Source organism: Amia ocellicauda, chromosome 13 (genome assembly GCF_036373705.1).
Source record: "Amia ocellicauda isolate fAmiCal2 chromosome 13, fAmiCal2.hap1, whole genome shotgun sequence".
NCBI lineage: Eukaryota > Metazoa > Chordata > Actinopteri > Amiiformes > Amiidae > Amia > Amia ocellicauda.
Genome location: NC_089862.1, coordinates 34,848,310 through 34,870,344, shown reverse-complemented (window position 1 = coordinate 34,870,344; position 22,035 = coordinate 34,848,310). Strand labels below are relative to the sequence as shown.

Sequence of the window (22,035 nt, the reverse complement as noted above, 5' to 3'; positions counted from 1 at the left end):
GCGGAAAAAAGCATAATAAAACTCTGTGAAGTGCTATCTAGCGGGGGTTATAATATTACAAGTACTGTCTGAAAAGATGTGTCTTGAGTAGCGCCGGAATGAGGTCAAGGACTCTGCTGTTTTGACTTCGGTGGGCAGGTCGTTCAGGGATGAGAAGGAGCGGCTCTGGAGGAAGGAGAGTGGAGAGGAGGCAGAGTTAGCCTTCTGGCACTGGAGGAGCGCAGTGGTCTGGAGGGGATGTATGGAGAGACGAGTAAGGTAAGGTAACTCGGTGCACTGTGGTCGAGACAGCGGTAGGTGAGGGTCAATGTCTTGAACTGAAACAAGCAGAGGGAGACGCCCAACGTGGGGCCTATGGCATATGGCATAACAGCATCATTTGCCAATTGTATTATCATTGTATGAGAAATATCAGTGACCTACTATGTTAAGTGTCTAGGACATTCCCTGTGATATCAGAAACTGAACTGTCACTCTTAGTAAACTGTGACTGTGGGTTTGGGTTTGTAGTGGGAGATTGATACTATACTCACACTAGGATATTCTAATTCCAGTTTAATGCAATCTTTCTTGCTGGTTTGACTGTGTCTGTGGTCCTTATTTCCATGGCTAATGAAGTCTCCAAAAGCCTGATGTGCAGATTAGGATGGAACATTATTCGGCATGCGTGGCAGTATCTAGTTGTAAAGTAGTGTATTCTGGCTTCTTTGTAAATCAATGAGAGCCCTTTCTTGTGTGAGCCCGTTCACAGTGTTTCCATAATGTGAAGCACAGAGCAAACCCAGGTTTTTCAAGTTGTTCAGGAGAAGCTGTAGGTCTTTGTTTACTATACACATTCCATTTACTGAAAAATATCAGCAGAGACATTGATCCTATCAGAATTATTTCCAACAGAATAACATTCTTTGGTTAATGCAGAATTATATTCAGAGAAGCAAGATACTCTAAAAAATAAAACAAACTACCCATGAAAAAGCATCAAAAGCTGAAGAATTTGTTAAAACCATTTTACACTAGAGCCAAAGAACATCCTCCAAAATACCTGTAGAATCTCCAATATATATATATATATATATATATATATATATATATATATAATATTTGTGCAGTAGATACATTTTTGCACTGAAATTCAGAAGAGGAATTGTTAGGGTGCTGTGCCTCACAAGCTGTTTCTCTGGGGCAGGGTCACACTTTATTGGTAACTGCTCTTTTCATAGATTAAGCCACAGGCCATAGGAGCTGCACAGATCTCTTATTCGCATAAACACCATGACTGTGTCACCGCCTAGTGGGTAAATAGGGGCAACACTAAACGACCATGCCACCTCCTTTGATTGATGAGGGGAATTGATACTACCCACTCTCTCTCCCTGGGCAGGCTGGACAGGACCATCTCCACATGCACAGGTAAAAGATTAACAAAGTTTATTAAATGAAATTGCAGACAGGGCAGGAAGACTGTCCTGGATATTACAAGTTTTACAGAATCTAAAACCACCTTTAATCCCTGGGCACTTAACACTAATAAAAACCTACCCAAAAATATAACCAAGAAAATAAGAAAAGGAAACTAATAAATGATAAAACTACTATTTCCATACAGCTATCACGCAAACACACACAGACACTAGTAACTCTTTCTTCCCCTTTCTTTCACAGGTGCGTGTTGAGCGCTCATCCCACACAGGTACAGTGAGGGAAAAAAGTATTTGATCCCCTTCTGATTTTATAATATGATTTATGATTTTTATAGTCTATAATTTTAATGGTAGGTGTATTTTAACAGTGAGAGACAGAATAACAACAAAACAATCCAGAAAAAACGCATTTCAAAAAAGTTATAAATTGATTTGCATGTTAATGAGGGAAATAAGTATTTGACCCCTTTGACTTAGTACTTGGTGTCAAAACCCTTGTTGGCAATCACAGAGGTCAGACGTTTCTTGTAGTTGGCCACCAGGTTTGCACACATCTCAGGAGGGATTTGGTCCCACTCCTCTTTGCAGATCCTCTCCAAGTCATTAAGGTTTCGAGGCTGACGTTTGGCAACTCGAACCTTCAGCTCCCTCCACAGATTTTCTATGGGATGAAGGTCTGGAGACTGGCTAGGCCACTGCAGGACCTTAATGTGCTTCTTCTTGAGCCACTCCTTTGTTGCCTTGGCTGTGTGTTTTGGGTCATTGTCATGCTGGAATACCCATCCACGACCCATTTTCAATGCCCTGGCTGAGGGAAGGAGGTTCTCACCCAAGATTTGACGGTACACGGCCCCGTCCATCGTCCCATTGATGCGGTGCAGTTGTCCTGTCCCCTTAGCAGAAAAACACCCCCAAAGCATCATGTTTTCACCTCCATGTTTGATGGTGGGGATGGTGTTCTTGGGGTCATTCCTCCTCCTCCAAACACGGCGAGTTGAGTTGATGCCAAAGAGCTTGATTTTGGTCTCATCTGACCACAACACTTTCACCCAGTTCTCCTCTGAATCATTCAGATGTTGGCAAACTTCAGACGGGCCTGTACATGTGCTTTCTTGAGCAGGGGGACCTTGCGGGCGCTGCAGGATTTCAGTCCTTCACGGCGTAGTGTGTTACCAATTGTTTTCTTGGTGACTATGGTCCCAGCTGCCTTGAGATCATTAACAAGATCCTCCCGTGTAGTTCTGGGCTGATTCCTCACCGTTCTCATGATCATTGAAACTCCACGAGGTGAGATCTTGCATGGAGTCCCAGACCGAGGGAGACTGACAGTTATTGTGTGTTTCTTCCATTTGCGAATAATCGCACCAACTGTCGTCACCTTCTCACCAAGCTGCTTGGCGATGGTCTTGTAGCCCATTCCAGCCTTGTGTAGGTCTACAATCTTGTCCATGACATCCTTGGACAGCTCTTTGGTCTTGGCCATGGTGGAGAGTTTGGAATCTGATTGATTGCTTCTGTGGACAGGTGTCTTTTATACAGGTAACGCGCTGAGATTAGGAGCACTTCCTTTAAGAGAGTGCTCCTAATCTCAGTTCGTTACCTGTATAAAAGACACCTGGGAGCCAGAAATCTTGCTGATTGATAGGGGATCAAATACTTATTTCCCTCATTAACATGCAAATCAATTTATAACTTTTTTGAAATGATTTTTTTGTTGTTATTCTGTCTCTCACTGTTAAAATACACCTACCATTAAAATTATACACTGATCATTTCTTTGTCAGTGGGCAAACGTACAAAATCAGCAGGGGATCAAATACTTTTTTCCCCTCTGTAAGTGAAGTGGATCTTCTGTGCTCTCTCTTCCCAGGAGCCCAGACAGCGCCCCATTGGCCAAACAGACACCGGCAGGCTGAAATAAAAAGGATAGTTAGAGAGCTAACTGCAGCCCCTGTTTCAATCTGCTTCTTCAATTGACCCCGTGGCAGCGGAACGTCATGTAGGATGAGAGCTCAATATTTAATGTGGGTTTCTCGCCTCAAACTTTAGTGTCTAATCCACAAAATACTTGCTTTCTCCAGGTGCAGTTCGCAGAATGCCAGGGGGAGGAGGTAAACAGGAGATCTGGAAAACAATCAATCAATCTCAACCCAATCAACCAATTATACAAAAAGAGAAGTGATACAACAAAATAAGGAAGCAAAAACATACTTCATAAGTAAAAAGACAACTGTGATCATAATAAAGTTAAATAAGTGAAATAAAAATATAATAATGAACCAATTAAGTGATTTATTGCCCGTCAGGCCCCGCCTGTGACACGTATGTCAGAGCTATCATTTAATGACACTGTTTTTTGTTAAACTTCTACATATAGTTTGTCATGAAATAACTTACAGTGAACTGTAGCTGGAGTGAACTATAATTGTATAGCACCAATGCGTTGCAGTGGATAAAGTCCCCAGACAAACCAATAAATAATAATAATTCCAGTTCTCCTCTTCATTTGACATTGCAACTACATCTGTATTAGTGTTTGGAAGAAAGAAAGAAAAACAGTGCCTTAATTTGTCTTTCCGGTATTTATAGGAACCATATGTGAAACTGCTGATAAGGCTTTATTTATATAAAACTTCATAGAATGAGTCTAGAAAATGTCAGCCCTTATTTACACTGATCTTATACAGGCCATGGACTCTAACTGAGTACCTGCCCAATATAAATCTATTAAGATACTGTACAGACATATTGTGGTCTGTTGTGGATTCGTTCCAATTGAGGAAACAATTTCACTCTTTGTAATCCAATACAATGTACAGCGTTGACTCTGATAACGTAGTTAAGATATTTGATATAATTTACAAAATATATCTCAAACATATACCAACACTGCAATAAGTTATATATTTTAAAATATATTGTAGTATATTACAATATATTATATGTTCCAGAAAGATAGGACAATATATTGTAACATATGTTAAAATATATTTTGATGTTTTCATAATATATTTTTCCAATACCATATTTTGAATATATTCTGCATATATTTTATTAACTAATATAACTAAAGGGGCTCACTCCATCAAGAGATGTACTTGAGTTAGAGCAACAGTATTATTATATTCAAATGTAAAATACAACAACGATTTTCATATGAGAACGAAGATAAGCCACTGGACACTTTTTTAATCTTATATTTGCATTTCCATTCGATTTGCATCTTATTGTATACTAACCTAGGCTTGTTTTTTTAGTATTAATGTCCTCTGTAGTTTTTTTTAGTAATTCTTGACCACAAATATTTGCAGCCACTTTGGCAGTGTTTTTGGCAGGGTGACTTGACTTTTCTTGGATATTGAGTATAGTCTATGTGCTCTGACTGGGGCAATGCTGTATTAAGGTAACCTTACAATACTGGTTTCATTAGCAACCATAATTGTAAAAATGTATTTTGCATACCCCACTGTTGTGAATAAAACAATATGTGAAGGCAAGTTCAGGCTCTGAAAATGACAGAAAATGCATGTCTGAAATGTTCTCGGCTCCAGCTGCTGCGTTTCCTCCTCTGGCTTTGCTCAACCATGAGGCCCCGTCGGACCTGGGGCCAGGGGCCTGGCTGCCTCTGTCTCCTGTGGCTCTGAGAGGAGCACGGTCTGGCAGCGCGCCCCCACCACCCCGACCGCGGCCCCTACCTTTACCCGACTGTCGCCAAGCCGGCTCCATCCTGTGGCAAATGCTGCAAGATTTAAAATAATAATTTGCGGGTCTGCGCTGCTCCACCAATGAGATCGGTAGGATTCTGCAGATCTGCACAGATTGAGTCAATCCTGTGATTGGGTAGCTCTGTACAGAGTGCCAGGCATTTCCTTACAGTTTTACACATTAGATGGATGCTGCACGAAAGACCCCTGTCATATTGGCTCATTAATGTATTTGTTGTCATTGTTGTGTTTAATGTGTAAAATTAAAATGACACAGTAGGCAATTCCATTGTCTTGATTTATTAAACATGTTATAAACACTACATGTGTAAATGCTAATGGTTGAGAGACTGAGACGCACATTTTCTGAAAATGTTACAAGAAATTCAGCACTGCCACCTAGTGGAATAATTGAGTACTGTGTGTGTTATTAGATTTTTCTGCTGCTAGAAATGGTGTGTTTGTATGCTTACTGTGTGCACTCCCCAGTACAGTTCCATCTTCCACATCAGCAATCCAGGCTTCATGCGTGACTGACAGCTTCCCGAGACTAAGCTTTAGTGCCACGGGCCCCATCGCTGGAGCTGGTCCGCCTGTTGCTGTAAGCAGCTCACCGTCCATCTCTGCCCGCTTCTGTCCAACAAGACAGTGACTGAGGCTCCTGTGACGATGAGGCCCTGATAGTAGATGTGTTCACAACATCTTGTTAAGTAAATTACATTTAATACATTAACTTAAGATATCACAAAATATAATATGTAGAAAATGATAATTCTCCATTAAAACTAAAATAAAAACTAAATGTGTAATAATATTAGTATATGAAATATGAAGCTTAAAAGAAAAGGTAAAGCTAATAAATTCATGCAAAAATATTAATCTAATACAATTGCATATTAAACACAGGTCTGTGTGTGCATGTATATTTATAGATTTTACACATTAGAGTGGGTTGGGGGTGTAGTCTGAAGATCTCTATGCCCTCTTAATGCACAACTACCTAGTTACATTGTTACAGTTATAAAGAATTATGTAAAATACATTAAATAATACTAAAGTAACTTAATAAATCCAGCATATGTATAAATAAATAAGTATATTTTTACAAAACCAGCAGATTTGTGCTTTTCTTAGTTAAATCATCTCCATAGTCTGTCAGGGAGTGAGACCCAGGCAGCGCCAAACCTAAACAGAGAGAGAGAGAGACGTGTAAATCAAGCAGGGCATTTAGTAAGATATAGTTACACATGGTGGTTTCACAAAAAGGGCTTGCACAGTCATTCAAAAACACAGGACTGTGATGCCAATCACCCAGGCAGTAGATGGGGATTTGGAGCAGGTCGTCCAGCCTCCCAGCGTCCCCAGTTATTCATCAAAACGTGTGCAATGCCAGCAGCACTCTCACGTACTCGTACAGGGTCATCCTGATCCATGTCATTCCATAACATTTCTAAAGGATGTTCTGTATAAGTGCTATGAAGTTGTTCACTGTCTATATCGCTTTAGTTCATCCTTTTCATTAATTTTTCTTGCATCTTGTGATAGAAGTGTGAGAAACACTTATTTTTGTTTTAAATCATTTCCAGCTGCAACCAAAATATTGGTTGATATTGTAACAAAGCACTGCCGTGGTGCAGAGAGGGAGCTAGTCAGAGACAGGCTGGGTTCAATGTCCAGGAGAATCCAGAGGGCGTGGTCATTAAGGCAAGCAGGAGGTCCGAGATCAGGCCAACAGAACACTAGGGAGAATCCAGGCAATCACAGGATCAGGAGAATACTTAGAGATGTAACTGGAAGGTTGACAGGGCGAATGGGAGCAGAGGGTGACTGAGCAAGTGTGCACGGTGTTCAGGAGTGTTGACTGGGTCTTTGCAGGAGTGGTTAATGAATGTGATTGAGCCAGGGTTTAGAATTCGGGTGATGATGACCTCAGGTGGCGATCTTGGGAATCGCGGGATGTGTGAGATGAAACAGTGACAGATATACACTTTTGATACAGGTAGATTTGCTACTTGTGTTCATCCAGGCATTTTAGTTAGTATTAGTGTGTGTGTATGTGTATATATACAGATGGGTGACAAATGAAAGGAAAAACCAACAGAAAGTGTCTCAGTAAGGTGTTGGGCACCACGAGCCCCAGAACAGTTTCAATGCTCTTGACACAGATTGTACGAGTCTCTGGACTCTACTGGAGGGATGAACACCATTCTTCCAAAAGATATTCCCTCATTTGGGGTTTTGATGATGGTGGTGGAGAGCGCTGTCTGACACGTCGGTCCACAATCTCCCACAGGTGTTCAGTTGGGTTGAGATCTGGTGACTGTGAAGGCCACAGCATATGATTCACATCATTGTCATACTCATCACACCATTCAGTGACCCTCGTGCCCTGTGGATGGGCATTGTCATCCTGGAAGAGACCACTCCCACTACATCCCGCTACATTAACTCTATCATTCTTGTTCTTGTTCTTTATAAACAAACTATTTGTAGTTGTTTCACTGGGCTGAATAATTTGCTAAGATGCAATTCCTGTTACTGTCTTTCTGAACTGCCTTTATTCCAACACCCTTTCCTGACACGTTCCTCTAGGAGGCCAGCCTGTAACTGTCAATATTTCTGACACTGAGTCACGGGACAGCTCAGGGCTAAAGCAGAGGTCTCGGACTCTGCTCCCATAGGGCCACAGTTCCTTTTCACATTTGTTTAATCCACAGCTGTACATTATCAATTAAACATCTGGTCCATGCATTGTGTCCAGGTAATTTACAGTTGATGGCATGCAAGGGTCTTTTGATTCAAGATGCCTACTGTGAGATGACTGCTGCAGATATGTAGTTGAAATATGAGGCCTATGCTGTGTTTGTAAATTATTTCTGTAATATCAGGTCGGTTACCATACTGCATTGGCCCTGTAGCCCTAGATAGAGCCTATATACCATTGACCCATTTAGAGGAATTACCCTCAGTAAATACTTTGTTTATCTCTGCCCCCACAGGATTATATTGCATTCATGATCATGGCCCTGGCTTCCCAGAACAGCCTTCATAGATAAGACACAATGGAAAGTTATACAGTAGTGTATGCTTTGTAACACGTATCTGTATCTGTAACTGTGCTATTTTAGTTACAGTAACCCCACAAAGAATAATACAAAAGATAAAACAGAGTGACCGATACATTGTAAACCTGACATTCTTTTGAATGTGTAAGATACAAGTAATGCACAGTGATTATGAATGCATGTCAAATAAATTTAAAAAACGGTTACAATGCCGTCATTGCTTTCAATCTCTCGGCTGTATACCGTCGCACACGAATCTTACACGGTATTGTCCTATATAACGCATCCTGTCCGCAGCGTGTGATCCCGGCGGCTGAACCCGCAGCCCCGCAGCCCCGCAGCCGCAACACAAAGCCGGCGGCCGGTGCGTCTGCAGGGCGGGGCCGCGGCGCGTCTCTCCGTCACTGCGGCGTGTGGATGCGGCTCTGCCTGCCTGTGTGAAACTGCCTGCCGCTAGCCTCGCACCGGCAGGGTATAGGCTGCTGTATGAATGAGCATTACTCCCCTGACCTATAAAGCGTCCGCCGGGTCCGTCTCTGCGGCGGGAGGCTCTGCTGTCTGTTTCCCGTATTGCTGCAGCCGGCACTTTCCTCGGAGCCGCTGCTACCTGGAGGGCATCTTGTATGACCATCACAAAGGTAGGCAGCCAGTGCATCAGCGCCGGAGCTCCTCGTCCCGCTAACCTTCCTATAGTTTAGTGTTATAGATACACAAGGTTGCAGCCTTAAGCCGAATGGACGAAAAACTTCCCGTCCTCATCCATTGCATGCTGTCCGTGCAGTTGACACTGTTTGTCTGTGTTTCTGTCGTGCATGTCCGCTGTGAAGCATGGCCCCTGCTTTGTGTTTTAATTCACGTCTGGGTGGGATGCCAGAGCAGGCAGGGCGAGTTTCATTTGAATCCGGTGCACACGGCACAAAGGACAGAAGAGCCCCGGCGCGATGGCAGGGCTCAGTGTCTGCCACAGAGGCAGGTGTTGGCAGCCCTGCACGCCGCGGCGCGAAACGTGTGCCCACTTCTCGGGTATACATGCAAAGTGTCCCGCTCCAGCATCTTCCTGGTGTCCTGGGTTTGGGATGACCGCTCTGTTCATTTGGAACAAGTGTGCTATGACTGGACTTTATGCATCTGTCTCAATAGTGATGGCCCAAGATACAGACACAGCTTCACTAATAAGAACATCAGACAGTGTCCATTCGAGAGGAGCCCATTCGCCCCATCGTGCTCGTTTGGTGTCCATTAATAACTAAGTGATCAAGGATCCTATCCAGTCTGTTTTTGAATGTTCCCAAATTGTCTCTTCAGCCGCATCGCTGGGGAGTTTGTTCAGATTGTGACGCCTCTCTGTGTGAAGAAGTGTCTCCTGTTTTCTGTCTTGAATGCCTTGAAGCCCAATTTCCATTTGTGTCCCGGGTGCGTGTGTCCCTGCTGATCTGGAAAAGCTCCTCTGGCTTGATGTGGTCGATGCCCTTCATGATTTTGAAGACTTGGATCAAACACAATCTTGTGTGTGTGTGTGTGTGTGTGTGTGTGTGTGTATCCATTCACCTCCTATCAATTCTTATTAGCTCATATACCAGACTATTCTGTAATAGAATAGAAAAATGTGTTCAGCCTTTATGGGGGAGTGATACAGTAATGTATTTGCTGCAGAAATCAGATTCAGTTGAATTAAACTACCATAAGCACAACTGTAATTCTTGAATGTAAAGTGTGCAGGAAGTCCAGCGTTGTGTAGAACAAAATTTTAAAACAAAATTCTAAAAGAGGATACATCTCTATTACTTATAATTGATCATTTATTTGTAATAAATGCCTGTTGACTGTGTGGAACTCCTAGGAGCCAGTCCGTGCCACTGGAATAATACATAAGAGATGGAGAAGATTGTGTGAGACCCTGGGTGGACGGGGGGTGCACTGCAAGGGTTTGACAGAAAGAAAACGGCAATTCACCGTTTTCTCTGCAGTGATTATATTGGTGTTGTGCGTTTGTCGTGTATTTTGTAAAGTGCCACTGACTAGAAATACTGACGAGCCCAGGTAACTCCAGAGGTGTCCGAGGACTCTGGTCAGACGTGGCAGATGTTTTCTGTCACTGTGTATTATTAGGCTTGTGTCCCCAGGCCCTATAAAGTTACGCCACATGAGCCTTTATCAGTTTGCTCTCTTGGACTTTAATGGGGGGATAATTCAGTTCCATGGAAATCGCACATCACCTTAATGCAGTCGATTCGTAATGGACTGATGAATATGTAATTAAATAATGCTGTGGGCTTTGTGATCTGATCAGGCCCCTCCATCTACAGCTATCCCCGTACGGAAGTTAACTACCGTAAGTGGTGTGTTAGGATAAACTGATTTATCAGCACAGCGCATATTAGCCTGCCCAGGGCCTAGCGGTTCTGTCAGTCTGATTAAATTCCAGCATCCGTAGTCTGTCAGGTTGAAAGAAGCTCCGGTATCTCAAGGAAGGTCATCGGCGCATTAAGATAGCTCTTCACTTTGCACTGTGTACCTATCCTGCTCCACTGATAGTTTAAATATTTGGAATTGTTAGGATTGTGACTTACTGGGAAACAATGCAGTCTGAAAAAGCAACAGCATGAGGATGCAGTGCTTACCTCATTGTCAGCTCCCTATGCTAAAGATGTACCTTTGTTTTGTGGTAATGTCTAGTCTTTTTCCTGATCTAGGAATTAAAGAATACCATCAATGGGCTCTTGAAACTGCAGAAGTAGACGGACCCAATTCTGGTCACTCACTTCTGCCCAATAAAGGTTAAATATGCGATTCCTAACTCACACCACCACAAGTGTCCTCTGTCAGGCGAGTAAAGCCGAACCTCAGTATAATTAGCTACTCACACCAGTTCGCCATCGGGGTTGTAAACTACTAATATGCATTTGTTTCAGTATCTATGGACCAATACAAATATTTACTGACGGCATGATCGTGAAGGTTTTCAGTGTTTCAATTGAGGGAACAGTGATTTAATAATGACCAACATTACAGACATCCTTCGTCTTCTGTGAACTGCTGTTAGGGAATTCGGGAATATGCCGCTGAACGAGGAAAGGCAGGCTTGTAGTGATGCCACGAAGAAACCACCAGGAATTTTAGCTGTTGTGAAATAGTGTACAGACAAGATGGTGAAATCATGCAAAGTTTTAAACCTTGCAGGTATTTAATTGCACACCGTCGTTAAGTATCAACATGCTCTTTAATTACTACACCGTGACAAGTCCTGGGTCTGAGAGGAAGCTCTTCGCTAGTTTCTGTAGCAGTTCTGCCATCGTTGTTTCAACAGCTGATGCATCCATTAGAGTCTGAATAAGACAGATGATTTATGGTTACTTACAAGAATGCTAAGATATGGCCAAGGTAAATGTGGAGAGTGTTTATTTCAGTTGTTTTTCTAAGCTATCCCCTCGTCTAATTTTATAAAAAAAATGCTACATGGGATTTTAGCAGCCATTGTTTTTTTATAATGTACTTTTCATGCTACTCAAAATTAGGGATACTCTATCATTAACTCAACAATTTGACTCGTTGGTTTAAATGCATTACATTTTAATTTCTTTGGGGGGGATTTCTATGTATGTACACTGCCTGAAATATCATCAGTTTGCTTGCAAAGCAGGATAACAGTAATAACCAACAGACTGTTTTCTTAAAATCATTATGTTGGTGTGGGTCCTCCCTCTTGCATTTTTCAGCACAACGTGACACTTGTCGTCTTGATGCATGACATTAGTAACACAACAGGTCAAGAGCTGTGTTATTTGTAAATCCAATGAATCCATCCCTGGTTTTCTGGAGCGCTGCTGGAGCACCTGGAAATGGGTCACTCGCCAGCAAGAGAACTGGAAAGATGTCCTGAATGAAGAATGCAGCAGCATAGCGTCAAGTGTCCAAACTGAGATATAGGGACACAAACATGGTGATTTTTAGTCACCATATATCTACAATGCTATCGGATGCCCCTTCTTTCTTAAACCTCCTGTCCCACTCCATCTGTGTTCTGAAAAAAGGAGAAAGAAATATAAGATCTACGTGTTTAAATCCAGGTTCGGATTTGAGTCGCTGAGCTCATGGCATTAAATAGGGTTTACACAAAATGCATAAACTTGTTGAAGCTTTAAAAACACAGATTGAGCTTTAAAGCTCATTTTATGGCTATGTCTTATCTTGCCTGGTTTCAAAACCACACTGTGCATTACTGTGGAATAACGTAATACGTACACAAGCAGTATACACAACTGTAGCTGCCTGGAAATGACTGTTGTAGTGCTTTATTATTTGTCCTCAACTTCTAGTTCTCTCGTGTCCTCCGGTGTACTTCAGACGGAGAAAGGTTTATCAATGGCCAAGTAGGCCTGTTTAAGTTGGCTTTCCACAGTGCTGCATTGTTCCAACTGATGGCAGTCAAAATAGTGGTTTTGTGATTGTAATCTTCAACCACTTAGTGTTGGAAAGCTGGGAGTGATGTTCGAAAAAAAACTAAAACCTGCAGAACAAAACGGCGCTCAGCGGGAGGTACGTGGCACCAGCGAAGTGAGAGGTACGTGTTACAGTGCCGCCGCAGTGACACGTATGGCAGACTTACTACAAAATCTCTGGTTGGCTTTAGTGCTGGAGAATGTGAGACGGATCATTAGGAAGATTTAATCTGTTGCTGAGAATGTGAAACGTCTTTCACTTGTATAGATTCTTAAGTTTAACAATGATAAATGGAATAACAAAAATATGCTTGGAGAAGTATGTACACACTGAGTTAGTACTTGGTGTGTCCTCCACTGGCTGTTTCTACAGCCCAGAAATCTCTCTGGCCTTGGGTTCATTTTAGGCACCAACTGGTCGTGAACTTTTAAATTGCGATGTTAGCCTTTGTTCCAGCGAATATTCATTGGTTTGAAACTACGTATTTTACATATGGGGTGAACACTTTTGGCCTTCAAATTTAACAGGCATCTGTCATGCAAATTTGTGAGGTGAAGACACTGCTGGCTCCTGGTTTAATTTATGTGTTTGCAGGTTTGTTAATTAGACCAGGTCTCTCACAGCAACACCAACTCCAGCCTCCAGGCAAGCAAAACATTGCAGCTGTGGAAAACTGGTTGGGTGAAGCTAGATCTGTATATTGATGAATAACACCTGCACTTTTAACATTAATCAAGAAATCAAGATAAATGGAGCATTTTGCTAGAACACCACAGAAGTACTACATAGTAATGATGCTTAAAGATTAGCAAAATGTTAGAGTATATTGTCAAAAGTGTAGAGTTGAGAACAAGGGCAGTGATGTTCAGACTGTACAATGCATTAGTTAGAGCTCATCTGGATACTGTGGACAGTTCTGGGCTCCACACTTCAAGAAAGATATCGCTGCTCTAGAGGCGTTCAGAGGAGAGCAACCAGACTTATTCCAGGTCTGAAGGGAAAGTCCTACTGAGAGACTGAGGACCTGAACCTTTTCACCCTGGAACAGAGGAGACTACGTGGGGACTTGATCCAAGTCTTCAAAATCATGAAAGGCATCGACCACATCAAACCAGAGGAGCTTTTCCAGATCAGCAGGGACACACGCACCCGGGACACAAATGGAAATTGGGCTTCAAGGCATTCAAGACAGAAAACAGGAGACACTTCTTCACACAGAGAGGCGTCACAATCTGAACAAACTCCCCAGCGATGTGGCTGAAGAGACAATTTGGGAACATTCAAAAACAGACTGGATAGGATCCTTGGATCACTGAGTTATTAATGGACACCAAACGAGCACTATGGGGCGAATGGCCTCCTCTCCATTGGACACTGTCTGATGTTCTTATTTGTATTTTTCAACCAATGCTTTCTAGGTATGTATGTGTTCTGTTGAATAGGTGGAGCTGATAGTGATGTATTGCTGTCGGTGCTGAAAAGCAGTTGTGCTCCGATCAGTAAACCTACAAAAGGGATTGACCCAGACACAGGGGCCAACGTTACGGCCTTGTCTGGCTGTTTTGATTTTTAGTTTCTCTGTAGATAAGGGAGTCCTAATAATTCTACGCATTGTAAAAGTCTGAGCTTTTCACTTCACAAAGCCATCAAACAATTCCTTTATCGGTGCTCTGTTATTACAAGAGACGGGCACACGTCGCCGCTTGCCTGAGCTTCCCTCATTTGTGAAACGTTGACCGCCGGAACAGTGTTCGAATAATGATTTACAGCGCCTACCATAAAGGCTGTTTTACTTTGCACTTATTTGTGCCTTCAAACGTACCGCTTTGTGTGGTTTCTGTCAGTACTTAATACTAGTTAGTCTTGTGTATCTTAGATGGGAAATGTGCATAAAATAATTGTTCTTTCACAGCCACGTGTGGAAAGAATGGTTTTCAGCTCTTGGTGTGAGAGACAGTTGTCTTTGTATTACCTGGATCAAAGCAGAACACGTTTTTATGTTTCATAGCAGTATTCTGGCTGGAACATTACTGTTCTGTCACAAAAGCAAGAGGCCAAGATTCTCCCCCAGAAAAAAGACCAGCACACGAGCGTACAGTTAAGCGACTCAATTGATGGAGTCATAATCTTTTTTTTTTTTAAACCATTAATGAGATTTTTTCTCCTGAATTCTGGATTCCTTCCGAGACACTCTAAGAATCCTTTGCATTTGGAGAAAGACCAGGTTCTGCAGCCACTTCTGAGTTTAAGTCTTAAGATCTACAGTCAGACTTGCTAGTGCCGTGTCAGTCTGATTCCTTGCAGAATGTCACACATACAGTAGAATAGAAAGAAATCCTCTGATACACCTGCTCTGAATTCCTCACGCCATTTTTCACATATTTACTGTTCACTCATAGTCGTTTGCTGTGATATATTAGTGTGTAGGAATGGTTGGGGGGGGTGGGGGAATCCCCTTGCATAGCAAAGTGGGAGCAGCTTTATGACTCGTACGAAGTGTCAAAGTCCCAAAACTGAGAGTCTGTCCGTGACCAAACCCACAGCAAACAAACCCTTGAACGTAAACATGTAAATTGTTTTTATTACTCCTGCAGGTTGGCAGGCGTAGACTACACAGTGTATTAACACGGCCCCATTTCTAATGTTCACCTATTTTCTCTGCTCCCAACTCAACGGAAATGAGTAGCACCTTTCTGCAATTGCAATGCCATAAAATTCAGTTTTTGTTTTCTTTATCAGTTACTCTCACATGGAAAAGATTATTAGTTTCTAACAAAAAGTCAAAGACAACTTTTCTCTTACCCTCAGCCGACGGTCCATTTATTTGGGGAATGTGAGATTCACTTCAACACACACAAAAAAACGAATAAGTCACTTTGTATTTTCTCTATCTAATCTCCTTTCCATTTGCTATTTTGTGTGATTTAGAAGGAATACTATATGTGCCACTATATCTATACTAAATGTAGCCTTGTATCAGATTTGAGTCCTTTGTTATGATCATGAATTATCAGTCCTATTGATGCAGAGCAAGGCTAAAAGATTCACAGTCGTCAGGGAAAATATATTAAACAATGTAAAACAAGAACACTATAACGAATAAAAATGGTTTGATTGAAAGGTGTTAATGTACACTCACCTAAAGGATTATTAGGAACACCTGTTCAATTTCTCATTAATGCAATTATCTAACCAACCAATCACATGGCAGTTGCTTCAATGCATTTAGGGGTGTGGTCCTGGTCAAGACAATCTCCTGAACTCCAAACTGAATGTCTGAATGGGAAAGAAAGGTGATTTAAGCAATTTTGAGCGTGGCATGGTTGTTGGTGCCAGACGGGCCGGTCTGAGTGTTTCACAATCTGCTCAGTTACTGGGATTTTCACGCACAACCATTTCTAGGGTTTACAAAGAATGGTGTGAAAAGGGAAAAACATCCAGTATGCGGCAGTCCTGTGGGGGCGAAAATGCCTTGTTGATGCTAGAGGTCAGAGGAGAATGGGCCGACTGATTCAAGCTGATAGAAGAGCAACTTTGACTGAAATAACCACTCGTTACAACCGAGGTATGCAGCAAAGCATTTGTGAAGCCACAACACGTACAACCTTGAGGCGGATGGGCTACAACAGCAGAAGACCCCACCGGGTACCACTCATCTCCACTACAAATAGGAAAAAGAGGCTACAATTTGCTCAAGCTCACCAAAATTGGACAGTTGAAGACTGGAAAAATGTTGCCTGGACTGATGAGTCTCGATTTCTGTTGAGACATTCAGATGGTAGAGTCAGAATTTGGCGTAAACAGAATGAGAACATGGATCCATCATGCCTTGTTACCACTGTGCAGGCTGGTGGTGGTGGTGTAATGGTGTGGGGGATGTTTTCTTGGCACACTTTAGGCCCCTTAGTGCCAATTGGGCATCGTTTAAATGCCACGGCCTACCTGAGCATTGTTTCTGACCATGTCCATCCCTTTATGACCACCATGTACCCATCCTCTGATGGCTACTTCCAGCAGGATAATGCACCATGTCACAAAGGTCGAATCATTTCAAATTGGTTTCTTGAACATGACAATGAGTTCACTGTACTAAACTGGCCCCCACAGTCACCAGATCTCAACCCAATAGAGCATCTTTGGGATGTGGTGGAACGGGAGCTTCGTGCCCTGGATGTGCATCCCACAAATCTCCATCAACTGCAAGATGCTATCCTATCAATATGGGCCAACATTTCTAAAGAATGCTTTCAGCACCTTGTTGAATCAATGCCACGTAGAATTAAGGCAGTTCTGAAGGCGAAAGGGGGTCAAACACAGTATTAGTATGGTGTTCCTAATAATCCTTTAGGTGAGTGTATACCGGACTGGTGTTATGGTCTTATATTTGTCTGTGTTTATTGTTTACATAATGCAAACAAAATAACATTAGCAGCTGTTCTGAGAAAAAACAATGTGGTTTAGTTCAGCGCAGGTCGAATCAGAAAGCAACTCCCAGATTGTTCACGCTTAGAAGATCCTTAATACACTTGGTCTAATCCAGATATTTTCCCCCATCACAGCCGGTTGATAAAGGCCGCACTGGTACGAGGAATATCTTGTACAGGCCCACATTTCTAATTCCAGGTATTACCAGCATACTCTGTAATGTCGGATCGGAATGGGGATTTATGTGGGTTTTTTTTTAATGGGAAACAATCATTCAGTCAATTAATAAGGGGAGACCGGGCTTTTGGCTTAGAGGGTTTGTCACCCAAATATTCAGTGTTCTGGCAGTCTTTCTTTACTGTACATTACACACCATATGTATACAATGCAGTCAGCACACAGATGGAAATCAAAAGTGAGGTACTAAAGGCGAAAGTTGTATCTGTTTCCCATAAGAATCACAATGTAGTAATTTAAAACCAGACTTCAGGAGAAGTAGAGTCCTCATCTTCAGTGTTGCGTTGAATGCACGCGATTGTCACTTCAACACCACCGTGCCTTCGAAACGAGATGCAAATGATTAATTTCTTTAACAAAATAAAGATTTACAACGGACTGAAATCGATTTACAACTCAAATGGAGAGCATTCAAATCGAGCTGTTTGCAGTAAAGGGGCCCATCACGTGGAGATACGAAAGCGTACCTACACAGCTCCCCCAAGAGAAACCGTGCATGTCTGAAAAATGTGATTTCCATTCACTTTCCATTGAGCCTGTGTATTAGCAGTATTGTACTTCCAGCCTTTCATCTGTTTTAGTTAATCAAGCCCGCAGTTACAGCAGGTATTTGATTTTCTTTTTTGCAGTTTACTGTCAATATGCAGATGCACGTTTCCATTAAACTGCACATTCAAAAGGTGTTGGCATTCCTGATGTACCTTAACCGAAGCCTGTGACGTGTTCTTGACGGAGGGGCATACAAAATACACGGCACATACAGTGAGGGAAAAACGTATTTGATCCCCTGCTGATGTTGTACGTTTGCCCACTGACAAAGAAATGATCAGTCTATAATTTTAATGGTAGGTGTATTTTAACAGTGAGAGACAGAATAACAACAAAAAAATCCAGAAAAACGCATTTCAAAAAAGTTATAAATTGATTTGCATGTTAATGAGGGAAATACCATTAAAATTATAGACTGATAATTTCTTTGTCAGTGGGCAAACGTACAACATCAGCAGGGGATCAAATACGTTTTTCACCCACTGTATGATCCCCTTTCCTTGGTCAGAAGGGAAACTAAATTCTCCTGTCGTGCTTTGAGCAACTAGCAGGATTCAAGTAGAGCTCGTGCAGAAGGAGTTGGCTTAAAGAGCAACATGTTTTAGAGAAGGACAGTAATTCGTGTTGCACTGAAACATAGAGAAAGCATTGATATTAAAAGTCGATCACGTGCTTCATCAGCCCTCCCTGACTCAGACGGCACAGCGATTCCAACCATGTCCCTTTCTGTACCGCCTTAGGACCTTGCAAAGTAATGGCCTTTTAGTGTTTTAGCGTTGGGCTTCAAGGCCCTTTTCAATCAGTCTTAATCAGCACTCTCTGGCTGGGTCCCGCCCTTGCGGAGGACAGGGGATCGATATCCAAGGAGACTCCACTGGCGCTATGAGTTAATGCACATCAGTGGAGCAGTTTCAGATCGGAGACTGAAGACCAATCTTGCAAATTCTCCTCATGAAGCAGAAATCGGCCTCTATTATTTTAACTCCCTTTGTCTGGCCATGCAAATGTACTCAAAATAAGGTAAACCTCATGAGATGTCGACTTGTATACAGCAGCCTTGGGCTTATAAAACCTCCCACAGTTCACACTTTGCAAACCCAAGATTATTTGTATTCCTGGTTTGTAGATCCCACTGGTTTCTGCTCCTGTTAGCTAACCACGCAATGTAAAGTAGATCACACTAAAACTCCTGAGCTTTGACCGAGCTATTCCTAGAGAGATGGCACTGTGTGGATGGGTTGACTAGAAACCACTTCTAGAACGATCTGTTCACCAGAAGAGCATTCAGGTAGATTTTAACATCTTGTGGGATACAGCGAGGATTTCCTATTTCGAGGAGGCATCGTACCGGAATCGAAGTTACCACCAAGACTTGTCCAGTAGTACTGAAATGGTTAATTGTGGTTATATGCTTTCAATTCATACTGTAGTAATCACCACAGAGAACAGGAGTGAAATGTATTAGTTAGTATTCATACGCTTTCCCAAAGTTATGGTGTTTACATCTTCCTTTCCATTAATGTCCTAGTAGTCTATATTTAACAGTTCATATGCAAGTACTTTTATTGATCATCACTTTTTAATTAACTTCAATTCTTGTTACTATCTGAGCAATAGAAGCAAACCTTTAGATGCATCACTTGTACTTTGAAATGCATAACAAAAGGATATTATATGGATAGAAATTACCATATTTCTGACAGCTATATGATTAGAGGGGTAATAACTCAAAGTTTCAAGTTAGTCATTATTAACCACCAGTCATTTCTTTCAAACTAAACAATGGGAAATCCCTTCATATATAATCTGCAAACATAAAATACACAATTTAGGAATGTATGTTACTCTTTCTATACTGACATATAATGCCTGGTTGGGGTGTCTTTGAGTTTAAATTACATTTAACACCACTCTCTTTGGGTTGAATGAAAACAGTAGTTTTATTTGAATTATTTTAATAGTTTATGCTGTACCCTTAAAGCTTCCTGACTGATCTTGCAAATAATCTGCTGGTCATAAAAAAGGGAGCCTAGCGGTGTTTGGAGGGAACTGGAGCTTTTAAAACCCGAGGCACAGGGCTGAGGAATTGCAGGGTCAACATTGTGTTTCCAAATGCAATGAAAAGGGGCTCTTGACCATTGTGGCTCAGTGAGATGTGAATGGGTCTGCTCGCTGAGGTATGCTTTGTTGAACCAATATATTTTTCCTTGAACATGCTCCACACGGAGGGTTAATGGGATCAATATGCCCTTGTGACCGTTTTGACACGGCAGTACCCCAGTTTGTTTTTCTTCGTAAGCTCCATTGTGAACGAGCCTATTGGCCGTCACTGCAGAGCGCAGCCGTCATACATGCGTGACGTCAAGCCTGTTCGAACGACAGCTGGACCCTCCCTCCCGGATTATCTTCGAATCCGAGATGGTGCTGCTCAGCGGGAGACGATTAGAAAGTCCTCCGTGTTGTTCAGCTCAGATCCAGGGTGAGACGGAGATTCCAGGCCTCTCGTCTCGGTCGGGCCGTGGTGATATTTCCACAGGGACAGAAGCGCACAATGAAGCCGGGGTGAGATGGCATTAATAATGTCAATCATTAACACCCATAAATGTCTAATTCGGGGAAAGGCAGGGCTGAAGCATTTGTTTTTCAATTGATATCATCGATGAAACCTCATCACGTGTAACTGACAGATGTGGATATTTGTTCTTGACGTAAACAAGCTTTGGATGCAAAATATCCGTGACTTTAAGCCCGTGATAATCACACTGGTGTGTTTTATTTTTTTCATTATAGAGGATTATGTGACCCTTATTAACAGAAGTTAATGCCCGTGATGGCACAAAACAAGAAAAAAAAATCTGATTCTTGGCGAGAAAATTGTGTTTCTTTGTTTGTACTTGTCCCCTACATTGGCACGGTTTATGAAACTGCAGGCATGTTGTTACATGAGACTCATCTGTTCGTCATCTCTCTCTGACACACAAGACTTTTACCTTGAGAGGACACAAAAGCGTGACGGGATAAAAAACCTTGACTGCGCTTTCACATCTTTGTTGTGTAGGGAACAGCAACAAAGGCCTGCCACGTCGGTGCGATTCGTTGCTGTTGTCTTTGAGGTTTACTGCATTCTCTCTTGCCTAAATCTATCATCTTTTCTCTTCTTTTAGCTGTCCATTTATTTTCCCGCATCTTTGAATTTTAAAAGCTCATTTCAGATTCACAGCGGCGTGTGGATTGACCTGAGCGCTTATTATTTTTCTGATGGAGCCCTCTAAATACATAAATAGTGTGCATAAAAAGCTAAATAGCAATTTTATATATCATTTGTTTTATTAATTTACATAATCCAATATTCAATCAGAACTCGATACACGCCCTCAACCCTATTTTGTATGCCTATATTGACTATTTTAGTGGGATTTTCTCTGAAATCCTATATGTTATTTCTTTAAGGGGAAAAGGACTGTAGTGACAGTTTTGCAAACAGCTTCCAAATAAAGAAAGTGCACATCACTGGATGGTACTTGCTGGTCCTCTGCCATGAGTATTTGACCTCCAGCCGGGTAGCAATCAGGAACCATGACAGACAGAAGTGCTCCAGGGTCATGTGAACAGGGCTGGGAAACGCAGCATAACATGCGTGCGATTGACCTGACGGTGGGCAGGAGATATCAGAGAGGGGTGTACAGTCACAGCGAAAGTGTGTGGCACACGTTTACTGGGTGTTTGAAAGAAGTCAGACACTATTATGTGGTAAGAGAGGTGTGTAAGCATATTGTAGTTTGATAATGCTCATTCCTGCTTTAACTAAACAAGCACTTTACAAGTATCACCCCCTTATGGTTTCCAGTGTTGAACTGAGATTGTGCCGAGCGGATTTGCCTGGGCGTCCGTCCGTCTATGAAATCCACACTTTGAGTCACTCAGACAGTGTGTGTGACATGCATTAGCACTTCCTGTTTCTCTGTAAACCCACACTCACCGCCACGGGGGGCTTTGGAGCGTGCCACAGCTGGCCTTCCAGAGCGGAGGATTGCAACAGGTGACACACAATGCATTCTTCATCGCTTATGAAATTCAATGCACAGAGCGCACATCCAGTAGGACAGCAGTACCTGTGCTTGACAAGCCGAGCGGTAGTGTGTGGAGACGCTGACAGTGGAAAGAAGGCTAAAAATATTGACACACGAAGGCAGT

General features: G+C 42.2%; 1 protein-coding gene and 1 long non-coding RNA gene across 2 annotated transcripts in view; both read left to right on the top strand.

Annotated features, from left to right (window-relative positions):
* The window catches only part of LOC136766288 (uncharacterized), a 5,113-nt gene extending 1,413 nt beyond the window's left edge, over positions 1-3,700 (top strand). Inside the window, exons 2-4 of the long non-coding RNA XR_010821718.1 lie at positions 139-258; positions 1,382-1,410; positions 3,503-3,700. This is a non-coding gene — a long non-coding RNA (uncharacterized LOC136766288). The remainder of the gene's footprint in view (positions 1-138; positions 259-1,381; positions 1,411-3,502) is intronic.
* A 4,962-nt stretch (positions 3,701-8,662) lies between these two features.
* Positions 8,663-22,035, top strand: part of coro2aa (coronin 2Aa) — a 44,801-nt gene continuing 31,428 nt past the window's right edge. Inside the window, exon 1 of the mRNA XM_066720719.1 lies at positions 8,663-8,828. Coding sequence (XP_066576816.1) covers positions 8,681-8,828 — 148 coding nt within the window. The 5' untranslated portion in view covers positions 8,663-8,680. The remainder of the gene's footprint in view (positions 8,829-22,035) is intronic.